Raw genomic sequence first — 16,674 nt, 5'->3', positions numbered from 1 at the left:
CTAAATCTGGCTCACAAACCCTGTTTGTTTGTTGATTATGATTACTAAGTATATACATGTACATACCTCGGACAAACTATTTGGCAATAAAGAGGATAATCCTAATAGTACAGTGACCTACTAATTACTATCTATCCACCATTCATGTGTACATATTATTCCATTTTGTTTGCATGTCTACATGTACATGTACATTGTATTTTGTGTTTTGTGTTTTGTGTGTTACTTTATTTACAATTTCCTGTCCTTTTGCTTTGCAGTTGATACAGTTTGTAGTAATATAATTATAATAGTAGAAACAAGTAGTGTTTATATTGGATTTTAATTGGCATTAATTAATGGGACACAAATGTATTATCATTATTATTATTATTATTATTATCATAATCATAATGATCTACTTCTATTTTCTCTTTTCTTTATAATGTAGAATCCGTCCATTACTCTAGTTCATTATCTTGATGTTAGTGTCAGTGGTTCTTGTAGGAAAGTTACCCCAGCCAGTTTAAAAAGACAATCCACAGACCAGGTAAGTCCTCCGTACTGACCACGCCTATAACCACACCCCTTACAGGTTAATCCTGATGTCATTGGAGGCCCACCGGTCGATAGTACAGGGTTACTAGCTCTCAGCGATGAGACTCTCTGCCGGTATTTGTTATCAAGTAAAGGCTCGTCAACCAGTCAGGTCTTACTGAAGAACCTTTTACAAAGCATTCATCAGTCCGCCCACACTCTCTACCAGAAGGAGGGGCTTGTTACCACGGCAACCTTTATCACTTACGTACAAAAGACGCTGTTTCCTAACCGGTGGAATGAGCAAGAGCCTTTGGATGGTAATATGGAGAGTTCTGAAGAAATGACACTAAGAGATAACGTGGCTCTGTTTGATCAAGCAATGAAACTGATCCAGTTACAAAGAGGCTCACCACAGCAGGTGCTACTGCCTAAAGGTACGACTGAGAAAATGGCATCAGCCGATGTCTTGAGAGCAGCTGCTATACTCCTAGCTCAATCTGACACTAATAAGAGTACAGCTGATGGAACAGAGTCTTCTGGAGCATCTAACGTATCATTATCATCAGTATTATCAATAGTTCGGCCGTTATTAGTACAAGCCACACCCACTACCTCTCTATCCACTAGAAATCATTCCGTTCATCATCACACTCCCAATAGAATACCCGCCGTCACTCAGACCCCGCCCACTCCCGTCACAATAGCCACGCCCACTAATTCTCAAGTTTCTCCCGATGATTCAGAGTACCTCTCCTTCATTCATCCTCCGTCACTTGAATCGCTCAAAGCAGTTCTCCCCCAGCCTCTCGATATTGACTCCGCCCTCTCCTCCTCCTCCTCTGATACATGTACATGTATGGCGGAGGTCACTCAGTTTGCCGAGTCTTTGCTGACGATGCGTCCGCTGGAAGACGCTCAACGTCTAAAACAACAAGAAACCAATGCCGGTCAAAAAACCAGTTTGAATACTAGTCAAACCGGTTTGGATACCGGTAATACCAGTTTTGCTAGTTCAGGCGATATCGATATGAGTTCTTCTGATCTCTTCTCTGATAATTTCCTTGACCATTTCCTTGACGAGTTAACCAATGGTACAGTTCCGCCCACTCACGATAATGACATATTGGGACAGTCAGTCCTTCATAATGAGTCTTTAGCCACGCCTACTTTTAATGAATCTTTAGCCACGCCCACACATAACGGGTCAACTAATGAGATGTTGCATAATGGATTGGCTCCACCCACTTATGATAGTATTATTTATAACGAGCTTGCCCCGCCCACTCAAAACGATATGTTACCGCCCACACACAATCAGTTACCTGTAAACACTGTAATGGATGCTTCTACAAGCCATGCCCCTCAAATTGACTCCGCCCATGACGACTATACCTTATCTAGTCTTGATCTTGATCCGGATAGTTTAAAGATATTAATGGACTTGTACAACGAGGGTAGAGGAGAGGAACTGCCCCTTCCTCTATCACCCACGTCACAATATATGGCCTCACTTAATGGCCAAGAGACGCCTAGCAACGTCAGCACTTTCAGTTCCCATGGAGACGAAACGAGTTACTATGGCAACGAATCGGCAGTCTCCACCACTCCAACCATGTACAGTGAAATGGCCGTTTCCATGCCAACTAACCCCACCCCCATGGCAGCGGCTAATTCCATTCCCATGACAACCAGCTCTGTTCCCATGCCAACCAGTCTCTCCTTGTTTGGTAATTATAGTTTCTTAGAACGGAATCTTCAATTTGCTAACTCGTTATTGCAGCAGCCACCACATTTAGCCAGTAGTGTATCTCATAGCCCTCACGTGTCCCCACTGCATGTTCCTCCTTTGTATCGGAGCTCCTCTCCTGTTCAGTCTCCGCCCAGTCCTTCACAAGCGTCCATAAGTTCTTTATCAACTGCTGGTGGAGACTCAGAATCGTCTCTGGTTGCTGAGTTGTGTGAGCTTATGAGTGAATCTCCTAACGTTCAACAGGAGGACTTCTCACACCTCTCTCTCTCCGGTCCAGAGCAGCAGGAGCTGCTGGAGGCTTCACGAGTGATACAGAAGACACTGAGGAGGTGTAAAGAGAGACCTAACTCAATGGTGACTTATAAAGAGAAGAATGCTGCACTCCTCATTGAGAGATCTTACAAGAGATACAGAGAGGTAGGCTGTGCCAGTACTTTATGCCTGTGTGCATATTAGTGACAATTGACTGTTCATATGGTACATTTTTAGTTGAAGAGAAGGAAAGATGAAGCAGCAAGATGCATTCAAGCTCAATACAGATTATACAAACGAAGGACAGAAGAGCTTCAGAGAGCAGCTTTATTCATTCAACAGATGTACAGGTAATAATAGTCCCTACTACTCTAATGTCAAATGACGATTTCATTTTTTTAAAAGTTTCTAAGTTTTATAGAGTGCAAATGCTTTTAAATATTCTGATAATTTTTAATGTTTTTGTTGTAGATATCAGAGGAGAAGGAGGATATCAATGTCTTCCCTAGCTACTCACAGTCAAAGCAGTTCCAGTTCATTTAATTTCAGATGAATACTAAATACCTCATACTACTACTTTAATCCTATCATTACAATCAATCATGAATTTCACAACTTCATTGTATATTAATCACATATAAAAGTCATTTTAACTTTTCATAGAGTGAGAGAGAGAGAGCTGGAGAAATGATGATAATAGTAATTATTATTATTATTATTATTTTAATTTTATTATCATTTATGAGTTTTTAAGAGTTTTCTTCATCATCACTGTCGCCACCACCTCCTTCCTGAAACACTGGTACTGGCTGAGTCCTGAGAAAAGAGAATTATACATTAACAATACAGTACAATAGGGTAATATCATATCCATGTGAAAGAACTGCCAGTTTCTTGACAGAAACTAATTTTAGAGGTACTTGACTACTTGTATCCTTATACTATCAGTAGATGTACATTGCAGTATTATGTCAAATTCCATCACGAAACTGCTTCACATATCTTATATACATACTGTTTCTCTTACTTTTTATATGCTGGATTCACATACATTGGATTTTCCTCTGATATCTAAAAACACAGCATCATTAACTTCAGAAGCATTCACTTAATTCATGTTCACTCACTTTTGCATATTTCAGGAGTGCTTCCCTTGGATCCTCATCTTTATCAACTGCTTTCTCTAGAGCTACCATCTTCCTCATGTAAGCTCCTATTGAACTATCACCACCTGAAGCAACTCTACCATCAACACCTTAAAAATAAAATAAAATATAATAATAAATAAATATACAGTAGAGGTAGTACAGGATTGTCTTGTTTACCTTTCCCAGTGACTGGTAGAGCTGGTTTGTGAGAGAGGATAGGATCCTTTCTTTCTTTTTGTCTTTGTCTTTTGAGTGTCTTCATCTCTTCATCGCGAAACATTGGCAAAGCATGAGCTGGAGAAATGAGAGAGAAAGAGAGTATGGAAAATGAATAGTAGTTTGGAGTCAATTTCTAGAAGAAAACCATGGGCTATAGCCTTTGCTTTTTTTAATTGGCTATTTTAAAAAATTGTCATAACTTGAAAAATTTAAGTCAGAGTCAGCTCAAACTTGCTACACAGCATGAGTACATCAATATGTATCAGAAAATGTAATAAAAATTTGGGATGATTTCGGAGCCATTTTTTGAAAAAAACCATGGGCTATAATACAGGGATTTTCCCGGATGGTACATAAAAAGGTGCTAACGTGTTAGTACTCTCATTCCGACTGATGTTACTATGTCAGCCCTTCCTCTCTTCCTCTTGTTGAGGCTCATCTTGGGTCCTCTGTGACTGTATTTATCGCTGAAGAAGACCTTCACATCACCAGAGCTGCAACCAATGAATATCTGATTCAATTTAGGATGCCATAATGTCCTAATGACACTCTGTGGGTTGAGATAAAGTGAGAAGAGAGATGAAAAGAGAGAATTAAATAGGATCAATAGTTAGAGGAGAAGAATGAAGAGAGATTGAAGTATTAACTGAGTCTGGTGTCGTTAGTTTATGAAGTTGATTTAATGATCTGTCAAAGAACAAGAGCTCACCAGTCTTATCCTTTTAAAAATAAGATACCACAGTGAACAGTTATTGTACAGCAATTTGATACATTAATAGAATCTCTCTCTACTTGTGTATCTGCTGACCTTTTGTTTTTGAGCAGATGTACCAGTTATAATGATAGTCTCATCAGGATTGAATGAGCAGTCTGTTCTGTAAATGAAACAATAAAATACTCTAGTATATTCACAATAATTACAGCAATATGGTAGCATCATTATATCATGTATATTCCTGGCTTACACTGAATAGTGATTGAAGAGATCAGTGACAGTACTAACTGGATCTCTGAACTTACGAATATCCCAAACCTTTAGAGTAGAATCACCTGATGAGAAAAAGATAGAAGGAATGAGAATTTGAGAGAAGTACACTGTAGAGTGCAATTAATCATGAAAATAAAGGAATGATGTAAAAAAATCCTCATGCCCAGTAGAGGGAGAGAGGGAGGAGAGAGCAGGTTACCTCCTCTTGATACTAGCGTGTGATTATCATGAGCAAAACAAAGACATGAAGTCTCAGTATCAGGAACATGTGCATTGTAATTAGCTAATGATGGCCTTACCTAAATATTAATAATAAAAAGAATTAAAATATCCAAGTACATGTACATAAATATACATGATTACTTACATAAGGACCATCTCCCTTCCACATTGCAATGCTTCCATCCACTCCAGCTCCAGCAATGTATTTACCATCTCTACTATACGTACACGTTATGATGGGCGTCTTCTTACCTAAAGTGTAAATTTTAGAAATACATAAAATAGCTGTCACTCATACCCTGCTTGCTTCTTGACTTGATGACGTGTTTTTGCTTCTTGGCTGCTTCTTCAACCTCCCATACCCTAACAGTGCTGAGAGAAAGAAAGATCATTAAAAGTATATACAAAGAAAGAAAGGACGGTAGTATTAAGGCAGATAATAAGTAAAAGAAATTTTTAACTAATGATAATATTTTGTTCTCACCAGTCGTTTGAGCAAGTGATGAATTGGTCTCTGTGAAAAGGATGCCAGCAAGCATTGTTAATCATTGATATATGACCCTGCCATAAAGATTATCATCATACAAGTACATATACCCAAGGCTATAGCCCATGGTTTTTTCCAAAAAATGGCTCCAAAATCACCCCAAATTTTTATTACATTTTCTGATACATATTGATGTACTTAAGCTGTGTAGCAAGTTTGAGCTGATTCCGACTTCAATTTTTCGAGTTATGGCCATTTTAAGAAAACACCAAAATCCTGAAAAATACCCAAGGCTATAGCCCATGGTTTTTTTCAAAAAATGGCTCCAAAATCACCCCAAATTTTTATTACATTTTCTAATACATATTGATGTACTTATGCTGTGTAGCAAGTTTGAGCTGATTCTGACTTCAATTTTTCAAGTTATGACCATATTAAGAAAATGCCAAAATCCTGAAAAATACCCAAGGCTATAGCCCATGGTTTTTTCCAAAAATGGCTCATTTAAAAAATGTTCATAACTAGCAGAACTTTGTACCATTAAAAGTTAATGTAAGATACAATAATAATTATTAATTATAATTTATTTCTAACATTAGTATTTGTCATATCTGCTATGTACTGCCATCCTTTTGGACACTCTGCCACTGTCTGTCCATCTCTGTCCATTACTATAGCCTATCAAAATTGAGAACGACTGCCCATTAAAATTTTATCCCATACCTGTGCATTACCCGAGGCGACTAATATAAGCTCTCCAGTGTGATTGTACTGTGCTGTGCAAATGGGATGACTGTGATACCATATATGTTCTAATTAACAGTACAAGTTTATGAAATACCTTCCACAAGGCGTGAGAGTACGGAAACAATTTAGCGTTGCGTCCATACCACCAAAGTCCCAGAGTTTGACATCGTATCCATAGCAACCGGTGATCAGCCGAGCTCCAGCTGGATCAAGGCCTAGCGCTGATACCTGTGTACATGTAAATTGTACATGTACATGTATTATGATTGGTTCACTGGTTTAGCTCCATGATCCATTACGACTTCGTTTGTTAATGGAAACCTCTTCTCAAACTCATCCTTAAAAAAGGGAACACAAAGAATAAAATATAAATAAAATATAATAAAAATAAAGAATACATGTATTTAGTGTATCAGTGTTTTGCAAATTTTCTAAACAATAATTCAGTATTTTTTACAAAATATAAAAAATTTGCACAATTTTTATACAATATAAACTAACATCTACTTCCCCCATCTCCTCCTCCTCCTCTTTCTCCTCCTCCTCCTCTTCATTAGATGCTGAGAGGCTAACTGGAATAGGAGGACCTATCATACCATCACCTTCTTCTTCCTAATATGGTAATTATTACGCCCACTCATTGACGAGGAATATAATAATACTCAACTCACGTTTTCTTCTATAGCCTGAGGTTTATCTATAAAAAATTAATAAAATTATCACTATTATTGTTGTCATTATTATTATTATTATTATTGTTATTATTATTATCATTGCATGTAACTTGCAGAAAATCATTTTAAATTTAAATAAATTCTGACCTTTGACCTGTGACGCTTGGGCTGTAGAGAGTGTTTCCTTAAACATTGCATCAATGTCGAACTTTCTGGCAGTCTTGGAACGACCTGCAGTCACGTGACATCACGTGATCTTATCATTAAGACTCACCAAATCCTGAGAACCCCATGACAGCTGAAATGTCCTCATCTTCTTTGCTCATATTAATTTATGGTGCTAGTACTGCAGTTAAAAATGGTGGAGCTCAATTTAAACTAAAACTGAAAAAAGGAAGAAAAATGAAAAAATGTATGGGCGTGACCCACTAATTAATAATTACTGGGCGTGTCTTTGTTACCAAACAAAGATGGCGGAAGAGTACGAGTCGATACAGCTAGTGAAGCAAGAAGCTTTCATTTATCAGATACCGCCCAGGGTCTCCACTACCCGTGCTGTTAGGTAAGGGAATTATACAGTATTATCTGTTGTACTGGAGTCCTTTCAGAGCTGCTGATTGGAATCTTGCTGCCCCTGACTTTAAAGGAAGACTAAAAATAGTCTCTAAAAAGAATGAGTGCTTCATTAAACTGGAGGATAGATCTGGTAACTTTCCTTCTTTACACTATCATTCAATGCACACATGTACACGTAACTAGTAGAATACTTAAATAAAGAGATGATAGTAATAATAAGGATTGAGAATGGATGAGCTGATACAATGAAACCTTTGTAGGATGGTATCTCCACATTGTACCTTCATACAAATCAAGCACACACACAGTATTATGTGTATATTAATGTACTATTATTCATTTGTGTATCATTTCTCTTCAGGCGAGTTGTTTGCTGTCTGTCCAGTGGATTCTTTTCCTGGTTTAGCTGTTGAGCCTGTCTCTGATTCCAGTAGATACTTTGTACTCAGACTAAAAGATCCATCAGGTATACACTACCTCTATCTCTTCTGCCTATCCACTCTTCTTCTATTTCAGGTCGTCATGCTTTTGTTGGTTTGGGTTTTCAAGATCGTGGAGATGCTTTTGATTTCAACGTCTCATTAATGGAGCACTTTAAGTGAGTCTCTTTCCTCCTCTCTCTCTCCATTTCTCTTCTTTTATTATTTCCAGAGGTATTAAAAGAGATGAGAAGATTGCTAAGGAAGAGACAGAGCCTAAACCGACAGTTGACTATAGCTTGAAGCAAGGAGAGAAGATATCTGTCAACATTGGAGTAAGACATCATTTTATACAAATATTGGGAGACTTGTCTTCATACTTGTGGTAGAGAACATTATCTTAGTTATTGTTGACTTGTCTTGATATTTCATTTTCTTCCAATTCACCAACTGCCAAACAACCAATCAACACTATAGTCTATGGACTACTCAATCAAATCTTACCACTGTATTACCTTACCTTATATATAATTTATCTTTTAACCCGCTATCTGTTTCTATAGTTTCCTGTATATTTATATGTGATATTTTGTGTTTAATTACAGGCTAAATTGAAGCTTGGTGCTGATGACCCAGGAGCTAAAGACAAACCTCTCATTGGTAATTGATACTACTGACAGTATAAATACTTACCATTACTGATGTACATGTACTAAGTAACTCAGTAACTCTGCAGAATTGAGAGACTGCTTGTATAATGCTCATCTCTAGGTTTGTCTGCTGCTGGAGGTCTTTTACCTCCTCCTGTGTCCAGCAGTCGTCCAGTGAAACCTCCAACAGTCCCTGCTCCATCCACCACCTCAGGTAGTGATGATTGGGGAGACTTCTTCTCAGCTAGTGCAACTGGAAACAGTTCTACTAGCAGCAGTGGCAATACAACTAGTGGGACAAATTCAAGGTATGTGCAATGGAATATTAGAATTCATTATTGAATATTCTACTATTCTCTTTCTTTCTTTCTTTCTCTCTCCCTCTCTTCAGTGGTGGTGGTGGTTGGGTTCAGTTTTAGTTTGTCTTTCAAGGACTGGAAGATTATGAAAAGTGCCCAATTTTGTATGTGAACCTTTTTAATGCATTACAACAGGAGGAGCTATGTTATAAATATTTTAGTATTATTGTATTATTATTATTATTATTGTTATTTGCAAGAGATAGTTGGAACAATTATACTAATGTATTATTACGCAATAAGTTTATTCAAAAAAATTTTCAGCAGCTAATAACTATAAACTATAAAAGGAGACACACAAAATTTTGTAGATATTATAATAGTTATGCATGTGATTAGAACATCAATTGTGTATTTGCATTGAAAGCTATCAATTGGTTTAAGGAATAAACCCTAATCGCAGCTCCATCTTTTGCTCAATATCTTTGGGAGGGTCCTTGCTCCATCCTGACTCTAAGATTCTACCATAATTAGCAACATCAATGTTTCCACCTAGTTTAGCATTGAAGTCAGCTACTTTCTCTTCATCAAGTAACAAATAGTGCCAGGCTGCCCATCCTTTGTCTTTACCACGAACAATTCGAAGAAGATGACTCTTGCAGTGATTATTCCAAGTACAGTCAGCATCAGCTTTACAGGATTCATTAGCTCGTTTACTACAATAAATGCGTTTAAAGTCGGTATGCATTGTTGTCTGTCCTGATGATAGTGTTTTACTAATGTAAAATATCACTGCCTTATCTGGTTCACTATAAACATTAGCTTCATTAGCATAACACAATGCAGTAGCTTCTTCATTAGGCCCACAAGAAGTATCAATCTGAAACAACAGCCCGTGCTTTCTTGTGTGGTGCCCACATGATGGAACAATCATCTCATCTAACCTGTTACGACATTCATTGATCCAGTTACCAGAATAACTGCAATCTGATACTATTGTTAATGGCTTCCCTGTAAAATGATTTATGTATAATTCAAAGATATTATTGAATGAGATTACTCCATCTTTAAAGCACCAGTTACCAGTGTCCTTCTCTCCATGACCAGTGTAATAGAGAATAGCTACATAACAAGAGGCATTAATGTCAGTTGTTAGCAAAATCTTACTCATACCTCCTTCCTGTTTGCAGTTAATGAAAAATTGTTTGATTGCTTCCATGTAATATTCTTTAGTGTGCTCCCTTCCTGGTAGATCATAATGGACTGATTTAATCTGATGCTTGTCTGGATTTCTATTATACAGGTCTGCAATTCTCTTAATCTCTTCTTTCCTCCAATCATCTGATAGCTCTGTTGTAAGCAGTTTTGGTGATACAATGTATCTGTTAGTAATAAACAACATTATTCATAATTTATTTACTAACTGTTGTTCCAGCCAATTATTATGATCACCAAATGATCCAATAATCATCATTTCTTTTGGTTTGAAAGGATAATGACGCCACGTTTGGTCAACCACTGGAGTAGCTGAATCAGCTTCCATTTCTTGATCAGTATCATCTCCTCCATCATCTACTCCAGCTTGTGTTGATGGATGACTTAACTGAGATGGCACTGTACCAGTAACAACTCCAACTGATGAACCTGTACATTAATGATGATCATCAATATTTTAATGAATATACACACTTGAGCATTGAATTCTGAAATGTACTTACTTGGCAGATAATCATCAGCATTGTCAGAAATATTTTCCACCTAAATTGTCATATAAACTGTAGTCTGATAGTAGTAGTCTATTGATATCTTAATTACCTTATTAGGACTGGAGGAAGAGAGCATGTCTTGTTCACTGTCATAATGTGGCAACTAATAATAATAATAATAATTCACAATGCTATAATAATATACCTTTTCTGTGTCTTCAATGTCATTGATAATTAAAGTATCTCCAATTGTTAACCAGGTCACTCCAATATCTTTGAGATACCCAACGCTCCTCTTTGCTAGTGCTATTAGTGCTCCTGTCACTCTTTCAGGAGCAATCATTGTTACAATGATTGAACCTGGCCTAACTTCAAGAAGATGAATTAGATCTCCAAGGTCAGCAAAAACATCTTTAACGACTTCATGAAACTCAGCAACTGTTGGTGATGGTGGTCGTGCCCATCTTTGTAGCTTCAAAATGATTTTTTTTGTACGAGACAAATTCTGATGAAGTAATTCGTGTTGTTCCTGCAGAATACTGGCAAGTGTGGAACTACTCATTAGCTTACGATAATTCTCTTCCTCTGCTTTGTATTCTTGTATTACTTTAAATCCATCAGGAAGATTGAATTTCTCGGCAATTCGCAACAAGACATTATAATTGAAGAGAGAGCAGAATTTGCTACGAATAACATCAAACACTTTATAAATATCTCTTGCTTTCCTCAGCTCATCTTTATACTGCTCATCAGGATGATAAAGGATGACATACTGCTTGAGATCTTCAATGCTGATGTTTGCCTTTTCCACTACTTTCTGAAAGTCAAGTACTAGCTCTGCTAACTTCCAACGCATATGGTCATAACCCTCTTGAATACTTTGACCATCAGCAATGATTATTTCTAAATTATTATTTTAAAAAGTTAAATCACAAAATATTTACCTTTCTGCTGGTCTCTGCTAATTTCTGTTTGCTTTTCAGGTAGATCTAATGTGGATTCAAAATCAAAAGGTTTTAGATAATTATAATTTTAAAATAATAACGTTATTCATCATATACCATATTCATCTTTCATTTCTTTGGCAACAGCAGTCAGTAGCGGAGGATGATTCTCCAGCACTTCAAGGAGCTTGTGAAAGTTGTTAGGATCAATGGCCACTGCTCGAAGTAAGCTATCTATAATCTCATAGTTTTGTGCATCAGGAGTAGTGACAGGAACATTCACTTTGTGAAGAGTAGAATGAGAAATGAGGTCCGCAGAAAACAAATCGATTGATAATGACTTTGCCGAATCAATGATTGTTCGTTGAAGTCTGCTAGTCTTCTTCTTTAAAACTTCATATTCTTTAGTAGTAGGAACATCACGAGGAACAAAACTTTCAGCCATCTTATCACCAATGTCACCTGATTTTCAGACAGTTGGCACAGTCACAGTGACACTGACTTGCATAGTGTGTGGTGGGTGTGTGTAGCTTGTTCAGAATCTTATAGATCTATCAGTAAAAGAAACAAAATTAATAGAAACAATAGATGATAATACTCCACACAAACATCACAGTAAATATAAATAATCAAATTTAGTGAATAACAACAATGATGATAAATGTAATAAAGATAAAAATCAAAAATTGATGTCAATGATGATGGTGATAATGATCAGTATTATAATTATTTTACGTCAATTTCTTACATAAATTAGATAAGATATAATAATAATAACAAAAGAGACTAAGAATAGAATGATGATGACTGTGTAGAAGTTGGTAAGACTGCTCTGTCTCTCAAGGTCTCTCAGATGAGCCTCTGCTCTGCTGAGACTCGGGTTCAGTTCTAGAGCTTTCTTAAAGTAAGCAGCAGCAGTTTCATACTTTTTAGTGACTTTGTAAGCCTCACCAAGTGTATAGTGCTGGAGCCAGGTTTCTGACTTGGGGAATTTGTGATGGAGGGATAGCTTAGTTAGGAAAAGTGTATCATCTATGAACTTGAGATTGTAGAGTGTCCTTGCCATGTTAATGAGGACGTCAGGGTCATTAGGAGAGACTGAGAGAGCCTTCCGGAAACACTCTATGGCCAGGAGAGTGTTACCTTTCACCCGCCACAAGTTACCAACCTGATTGAAGACTTGAGGATCATTAGAATTCTGTAAATAAAATAATAAACTAATTACAGGAATGATAAAGTTGCATTACAGTCGTAGTTAAAAGTTACATGTGCATATGAACTATATAGATGGACATCACATGACAAAAAAGAACAAATAGCCTATACTTGTACAACAGTAAACATTTAAGACAAAGCATAAGACAAAAAGAACTAATTTTATTATAAAGAAACATCACATACACACATTTACTCATTCTCTCCACTTCTCCTACAGTTCCAATATAATAAGGAGATTAATGTACATGCACATTGTACATACTAACTTCATTCAAGAGTTTCTTCAATAGTTTCTCAACTTCAACCAAATCAACCGACTGGTCGTCTGTCGTCTTTTTAAAAACCATTGCTACATCAGGTTCTGGATGTATTGAGAACTGATCACGACGAGCCACACCTTCCAGGAAATCATAAGGTGTAGACTCCACCGGCTCACCGCAGGTTAGAGACACACTTGAGAGACTAAAAGAGAATATAAACTGATATACTACAGTACACAAAACATTCAGAAATATTAATAAATATTATTTTCATAATTCCTAGCTATATACATGTACATGTTAATCATACAGACCAGTATTTCCCACAAAGTATACTAAGTGAGATCCATGAGCTGACAAGCACTACAATACAGTACATGGCATTTGGAGCAATCCGATTTTGCAACTTAAAAAATTCATAAAAAATCCAATTTTGATCGAAATCAGCTCAAACTTGAAACACAACATAAAAACATGTATATGTATCAGGGAATGTTATAAAAATTGAGAATTCTCTACTTTTCATTTTTGTCAAAATTTGGCCCGAGACCATGCTTTATTTAGCCTGATTTTGGAGCAACTTTAAAAATTCATAAAAAATCCAATTTTGATCGAAATCAGCTCAAACTTTCTACACAGCATAAGAACATGTATATGTATCAGGGAATGCTATAAAAATTGAGAATTCTCTACTTTTCATTTTTGACAAAATTTGGCCAAAATCCCTGTACTATAGTACAGGGACTTTTATCCGATTTTGGAGCAACTTTTAAAATTCATAAAAAATCCAATTTTGATCAGAATCAGCTCAAACTTTCTACACAACATAAAAACATGTATATGTATCAGGGAATGTTATAAAAATGGAGAATTCTCTACTTTTCATTTTTGTCAAAATTTGACCCGAGACCATGCTTTAGCCTGATTTTGGAGCAACTTTAAAAATTCATAAAAAATCCAATTTTGATCGGAATCAGCTCAAACTTTCTACATAACATAAGAACAGTTGTAATAGCACGAGTACTCACTGAGCTCTGGTAATAAAGTAAATTAAGAGTATATAAAGAGTACATTGTATACTAAGAGTATCTAAGAGTATACTAGACTACACGAAGGTATACAACTAGTAGTGTAGTACTATAAATGAAATACTTTAAATGAATACTACAAATTCACATCATACATGTACATGCACATGTATTTAAAATGTCACTAAATTCCAAACATATAGTTGGTATGATCAAGAGTAGTCTTGGTATGATGTAACACGCAAAGAAGAATTTGATGGTTGGACTTATAAATGATGACTTACTCTCTCTTTTCTTTTGTCTCTTTCTTCTTCTTGCTCTTAGGATTTGAAGAGGAGCTACCTGCCTTATGCTGTGTTATCTGTAACTTTAATTTATTATTATTGGACCCTCCAGCCCCTCCTACCAGCCCTCCTTCCTTTAGTAGAGGCTCATCAAGATTGTGAGGAGTAACACGAACTAGACGTGGGATAAAATGCTGACCTATTCATGTAAAATTTAAAAAATAGAGTATTATATAGCAAGTATTACAAATTCTATGTCATCATTCTTTTATGCCCACCATACAAAGTACAGCAATGGACCTAATTAATATTCATAGCTATGTAAAATCATAGCTATGAAGACAAACCTCACATTAGTAATTGATACTACTGACAGTATAAATACCTAGAATTACTGATGTACATGTACTATGCAACTCAGTAACTCTGCAGATTGCAGAATAGAAAGACTGCTTGTATAATGCTCATCTCTAGGTTTGTCTGCTGCTGGAGGTCTTTTACCTCCTCCTGTGTCCAGCAGTCGTCCAGTGAAACCTCCAACAGTTCCTGCTCCATCCACCACCTCAGGTAGTGATGATTGGGGAGACTTCTTCTCAGCTAGTGCAACTGGAAACAGTTCTACTAGCAGCAGTGGCAATACAACTAGTGGGACAAACTCAAGGTATGTGCAATAGAATTAGAATTCATTATTGAATATTCTACTATTCTCTTTCTTTCTTTCTCTCTCTCTCCCTCTCTTCAGTGGTGGTGGTGGTTGGGTTCAGTTTTAGTTTCTCTTTCAAGGACTGGAAGATTATGAAAAGTGCCCAATTTTGTATCTGAACCTTTTTAATGCATTACAACAGGAGGAGCTATGTTATAAATATTTTAGTATTATTGTATTATTATCATTATTATTATTATTATTATTGTTATTTGCAAGAGATAGTTGGAAGAATTATACTAATGTATTATTATGCAATAAGTTTATTCAAAAAAATTTTCAACAGCTAATAACTATAAAATATAAAAGGAGACACACAAAATTTTGTAGATATTATAATAGTTATGCATGTGATTAGAACATCAATTGTGTATTTGCATTGAAAGCTATCAATTGGTTTTAGGAACAAACCCGAATTGCAGCTCCATCTTTTGCTCAATATCTTTAGGAGGATCTTTTTCCCATCCTGACTTTAAGATTCTACCATAATTAGCAACATCAATGGGTCCAGTAGCTACTTGAGCTATAAAGTCAGCTACTTTCTCTTCATCAACTAACACATAGTGCCAGGCTGCCTGTCCTCTGTTTTTACCACGAACAATATAAAGAAGATGACTCTTAAGGTGATTATTCCATGTACAGTCAGTATCAGCTTCACAGGATTCATTAGCTAGTTTACTACAATAAATGTATTTAAAGTCGGTAGCCATTGTCTTCTGTCCTGATGATAGTGTTTTATTGGACCAAAGTATCAGTGCTTTATCTGCTTGACTATACTCAACAGCTTCATTGACATAACACAATGCAGTAGCCTCTTCATTTGGGTGACAAGAAGTAAATATATATAACAACAGCCCTTGCTTTCTTGTGTGGTGTCCACATGATGGAACATCCATCTCATCTAACCTCTTACTGCATTCATTGATCCAGTTACCAGAATAACTGCAATCTGATACTATTGCTAATGGCTTTCCTTTAAAATGGTTTACATATAATTCAAAGATATCATTGAATGATATTACTCCATCTTTGAAGCACCAGTTACCAGTGTCCTTCTCTCCATGACCAGTGTAATAGAGAAAAACTATATAACAAGAAGCATTAATATTAGTCAGTAGTGAAATCTTTCTCATACCTCCTTCCAGTTTGCAGTTAATAAAAAGTTGTTTGATTGCTTCCATGTAACATTCTTTAGTGCATTCACTTCCTGGTACATCATAATGGACTGAATTAATGTGATAAAAAGCAGGATTTCTACTATACAGGTCTGCAATATTCTGAATCTCTTCTTTCCTCCAGTCACCTGGTAACTCTGCTGTAAGTAGTTTTGGTGATACATTGTGTCTGTTAATAATAAACAACAATAATAATTAATAATTACTATGACTAACTGTTGTTCCAGCCAATTATTATGATCACCAAATGATCCAATAATCATTACTTCTTTTGGTGTGACAGGATAGTGACGCCATGTTTGGTCAACCATTGGAGTAGCTGAATCAGTTCCCATTCCTTGATCAGTATCATCTCCTCCATCATCTACTCCAGCTTGTACTAATGGATGACTTAACTGAGACACTG

General features: G+C 36.4%; 5 protein-coding genes and 1 long non-coding RNA gene across 6 annotated transcripts; 3 read left to right on the top strand and 3 right to left on the bottom strand.

The window, feature by feature from the left end:
* The first annotated feature begins 425 nt into the window (after positions 1-425).
* LOC105314724 (uncharacterized) lies at positions 426-3,164 on the top strand. The gene is made up of 4 exons (XM_020003594.1): positions 426-529; positions 575-2,686; positions 2,759-2,871; positions 2,993-3,164. Exons 2-4 carry the CDS (start codon positions 842-844, stop codon positions 3,072-3,074), a joined length of 2,040 nt encoding a protein of 679 aa, XP_019859153.1. The 5' UTR covers positions 426-529; positions 575-841; the 3' UTR covers positions 3,075-3,164.
* Positions 3,125-7,442, bottom strand: LOC100641443 (WD repeat-containing protein 70-like). Its single transcript, XM_020003596.1, has 20 exons — positions 7,281-7,442; positions 7,154-7,237; positions 7,004-7,029; positions 6,834-6,944; positions 6,608-6,670; positions 6,427-6,560; positions 6,309-6,378; positions 6,180-6,263; positions 5,583-5,659; positions 5,397-5,470; positions 5,244-5,350; positions 5,076-5,175; positions 4,854-4,938; positions 4,697-4,763; positions 4,536-4,607; positions 4,258-4,438; positions 3,847-3,963; positions 3,649-3,776; positions 3,549-3,592; positions 3,125-3,337 (listed from the first exon to the last, which is right to left on the bottom strand). Exons 1-20 carry the CDS (start codon positions 7,330-7,332, stop codon positions 3,271-3,273), a joined length of 1,743 nt encoding a protein of 580 aa, XP_019859155.1. The 5' UTR covers positions 7,333-7,442; the 3' UTR covers positions 3,125-3,270.
* Positions 7,443-7,449: 7 nt separating this feature from the next.
* LOC100641063 (NECAP-like protein CG9132) lies at positions 7,450-9,228 on the top strand. Its single transcript, XM_003390329.3, has 8 exons — positions 7,450-7,568; positions 7,615-7,712; positions 7,944-8,048; positions 8,099-8,180; positions 8,234-8,336; positions 8,607-8,661; positions 8,773-8,959; positions 9,043-9,228. The coding sequence occupies exons 1-8, from the start codon at positions 7,477-7,479 to the stop codon at positions 9,068-9,070; spliced, it is 750 nt and encodes a 249-aa protein (XP_003390377.1). The 5' UTR covers positions 7,450-7,476; the 3' UTR covers positions 9,071-9,228.
* A 49-nt stretch (positions 9,229-9,277) lies between these two features.
* LOC109587358 (uncharacterized) lies at positions 9,278-11,534 on the bottom strand. The gene is made up of 6 exons (XM_020003595.1): positions 10,862-11,534; positions 10,766-10,819; positions 10,669-10,708; positions 10,375-10,594; positions 10,124-10,332; positions 9,278-10,072 (listed from the first exon to the last, which is right to left on the bottom strand). The coding sequence occupies exons 1-6, from the start codon at positions 11,510-11,512 to the stop codon at positions 9,390-9,392; spliced, it is 1,857 nt and encodes a 618-aa protein (XP_019859154.1). The 5' UTR covers positions 11,513-11,534; the 3' UTR covers positions 9,278-9,389.
* Positions 11,535-12,310: 776 nt separating this feature from the next.
* On the bottom strand, positions 12,311-14,795 carry LOC100641315 (tetratricopeptide repeat protein 17-like). Its single transcript, XM_020003592.1, has 4 exons — positions 14,786-14,795; positions 14,391-14,589; positions 13,085-13,280; positions 12,311-12,798 (listed from the first exon to the last, which is right to left on the bottom strand). The coding sequence occupies exons 1-4, from the start codon at positions 14,793-14,795 to the stop codon at positions 12,337-12,339; spliced, it is 867 nt and encodes a 288-aa protein (XP_019859151.1). The 3' UTR covers positions 12,311-12,336.
* A 45-nt stretch (positions 14,796-14,840) lies between these two features.
* On the top strand, positions 14,841-15,330 carry LOC109587359 (uncharacterized). Its single transcript, XR_002187550.1, has 2 exons — positions 14,841-15,051; positions 15,133-15,330. It is a non-coding gene; the product is annotated as an uncharacterized LOC109587359 (long non-coding RNA).
* The last annotated feature ends 1,344 nt before the right edge of the window (positions 15,331-16,674 follow it).

Source organism: Amphimedon queenslandica, unplaced genomic scaffold, assembly GCF_000090795.2.
Source record: "Amphimedon queenslandica unplaced genomic scaffold, v1.1 AMPQUscaffold_12601, whole genome shotgun sequence".
NCBI lineage: Eukaryota > Metazoa > Porifera > Demospongiae > Haplosclerida > Niphatidae > Amphimedon > Amphimedon queenslandica.
This window is presented reverse-complemented; position numbering and strand designations above follow the sequence as displayed.

What these genes read in the sequence shown, in the direction of transcription:
- LOC100641063 (XM_003390329.3), top strand. Translation starts at nt 7,477, where the DNA reads ATGGCGGAAGAGTACGAGTCGATACAGCTAGTGAAGCAAGAAGCTTTC. An exon ending in TCATTAATGGAGCACTTTAA is followed by an intron (nt 8,181 to 8,233) that starts GTGAGTCTCTTT and finishes TATTATTTCCAG; the next exon opens with AGGTATTAAAAGAGATGAGA. An exon ending in TAAAGACAAACCTCTCATTG is followed by an intron (nt 8,662 to 8,772) that starts GTAATTGATACT and finishes GCTCATCTCTAG; the next exon opens with GTTTGTCTGCTGCTGGAGGT.
- LOC100641443 (XM_020003596.1), bottom strand. Translation starts at nt 7,332, where the DNA reads ATGAGCAAAGAAGATGAGGACATTTCAGCTGTCATGGGGTTCTCAGGA. An exon ending in CTCAGGCTATAGAAGAAAAC is followed by an intron (nt 6,945 to 7,003) that starts GTGAGTTGAGTA and finishes TTACCATATTAG; the next exon opens with GAAGAAGAAGGTGATGGTAT. An exon ending in AGGAGATGGGGGAAGTAGAT is followed by an intron (nt 6,671 to 6,833) that starts GTTAGTTTATAT and finishes CCCTTTTTTAAG; the next exon opens with GATGAGTTTGAGAAGAGGTT.
- LOC100641315 (XM_020003592.1), bottom strand. An exon ending in GAGACAAAAGAAAAGAGAGA is followed by an intron (nt 13,281 to 14,390) that starts GTAAGTCATCAT and finishes ATTCTCTTTTAG; the next exon opens with TCTCTCAAGTGTGTCTCTAA. An exon ending in TGAAGAAACTCTTGAATGAA is followed by an intron (nt 12,799 to 13,084) that starts GTTAGTATGTAC and finishes TTTTATTTACAG; the next exon opens with AATTCTAATGATCCTCAAGT.
- LOC109587358 (XM_020003595.1), bottom strand. Translation starts at nt 11,512, where the DNA reads ATGCGTTGGAAGTTAGCAGAGCTAGTACTTGACTTTCAGAAAGTAGTG. An exon ending in CTTCCTCCAGTCCTAATAAG is followed by an intron (nt 10,709 to 10,765) that starts GTAATTAAGATA and finishes ATGACAATTTAG; the next exon opens with GTGGAAAATATTTCTGACAA. An exon ending in AATAATTGGCTGGAACAACA is followed by an intron (nt 10,333 to 10,374) that starts GTTAGTAAATAA and finishes TATTACTAACAG; the next exon opens with ATACATTGTATCACCAAAAC.
- LOC105314724 (XM_020003594.1), top strand. Translation starts at nt 842, where the DNA reads ATGGAGAGTTCTGAAGAAATGACACTAAGAGATAACGTGGCTCTGTTT. An exon ending in CTTACAAGAGATACAGAGAG is followed by an intron (nt 2,687 to 2,758) that starts GTAGGCTGTGCC and finishes GTACATTTTTAG; the next exon opens with TTGAAGAGAAGGAAAGATGA. An exon ending in TTCATTCAACAGATGTACAG is followed by an intron (nt 2,872 to 2,992) that starts GTAATAATAGTC and finishes TTTTTGTTGTAG; the next exon opens with ATATCAGAGGAGAAGGAGGA.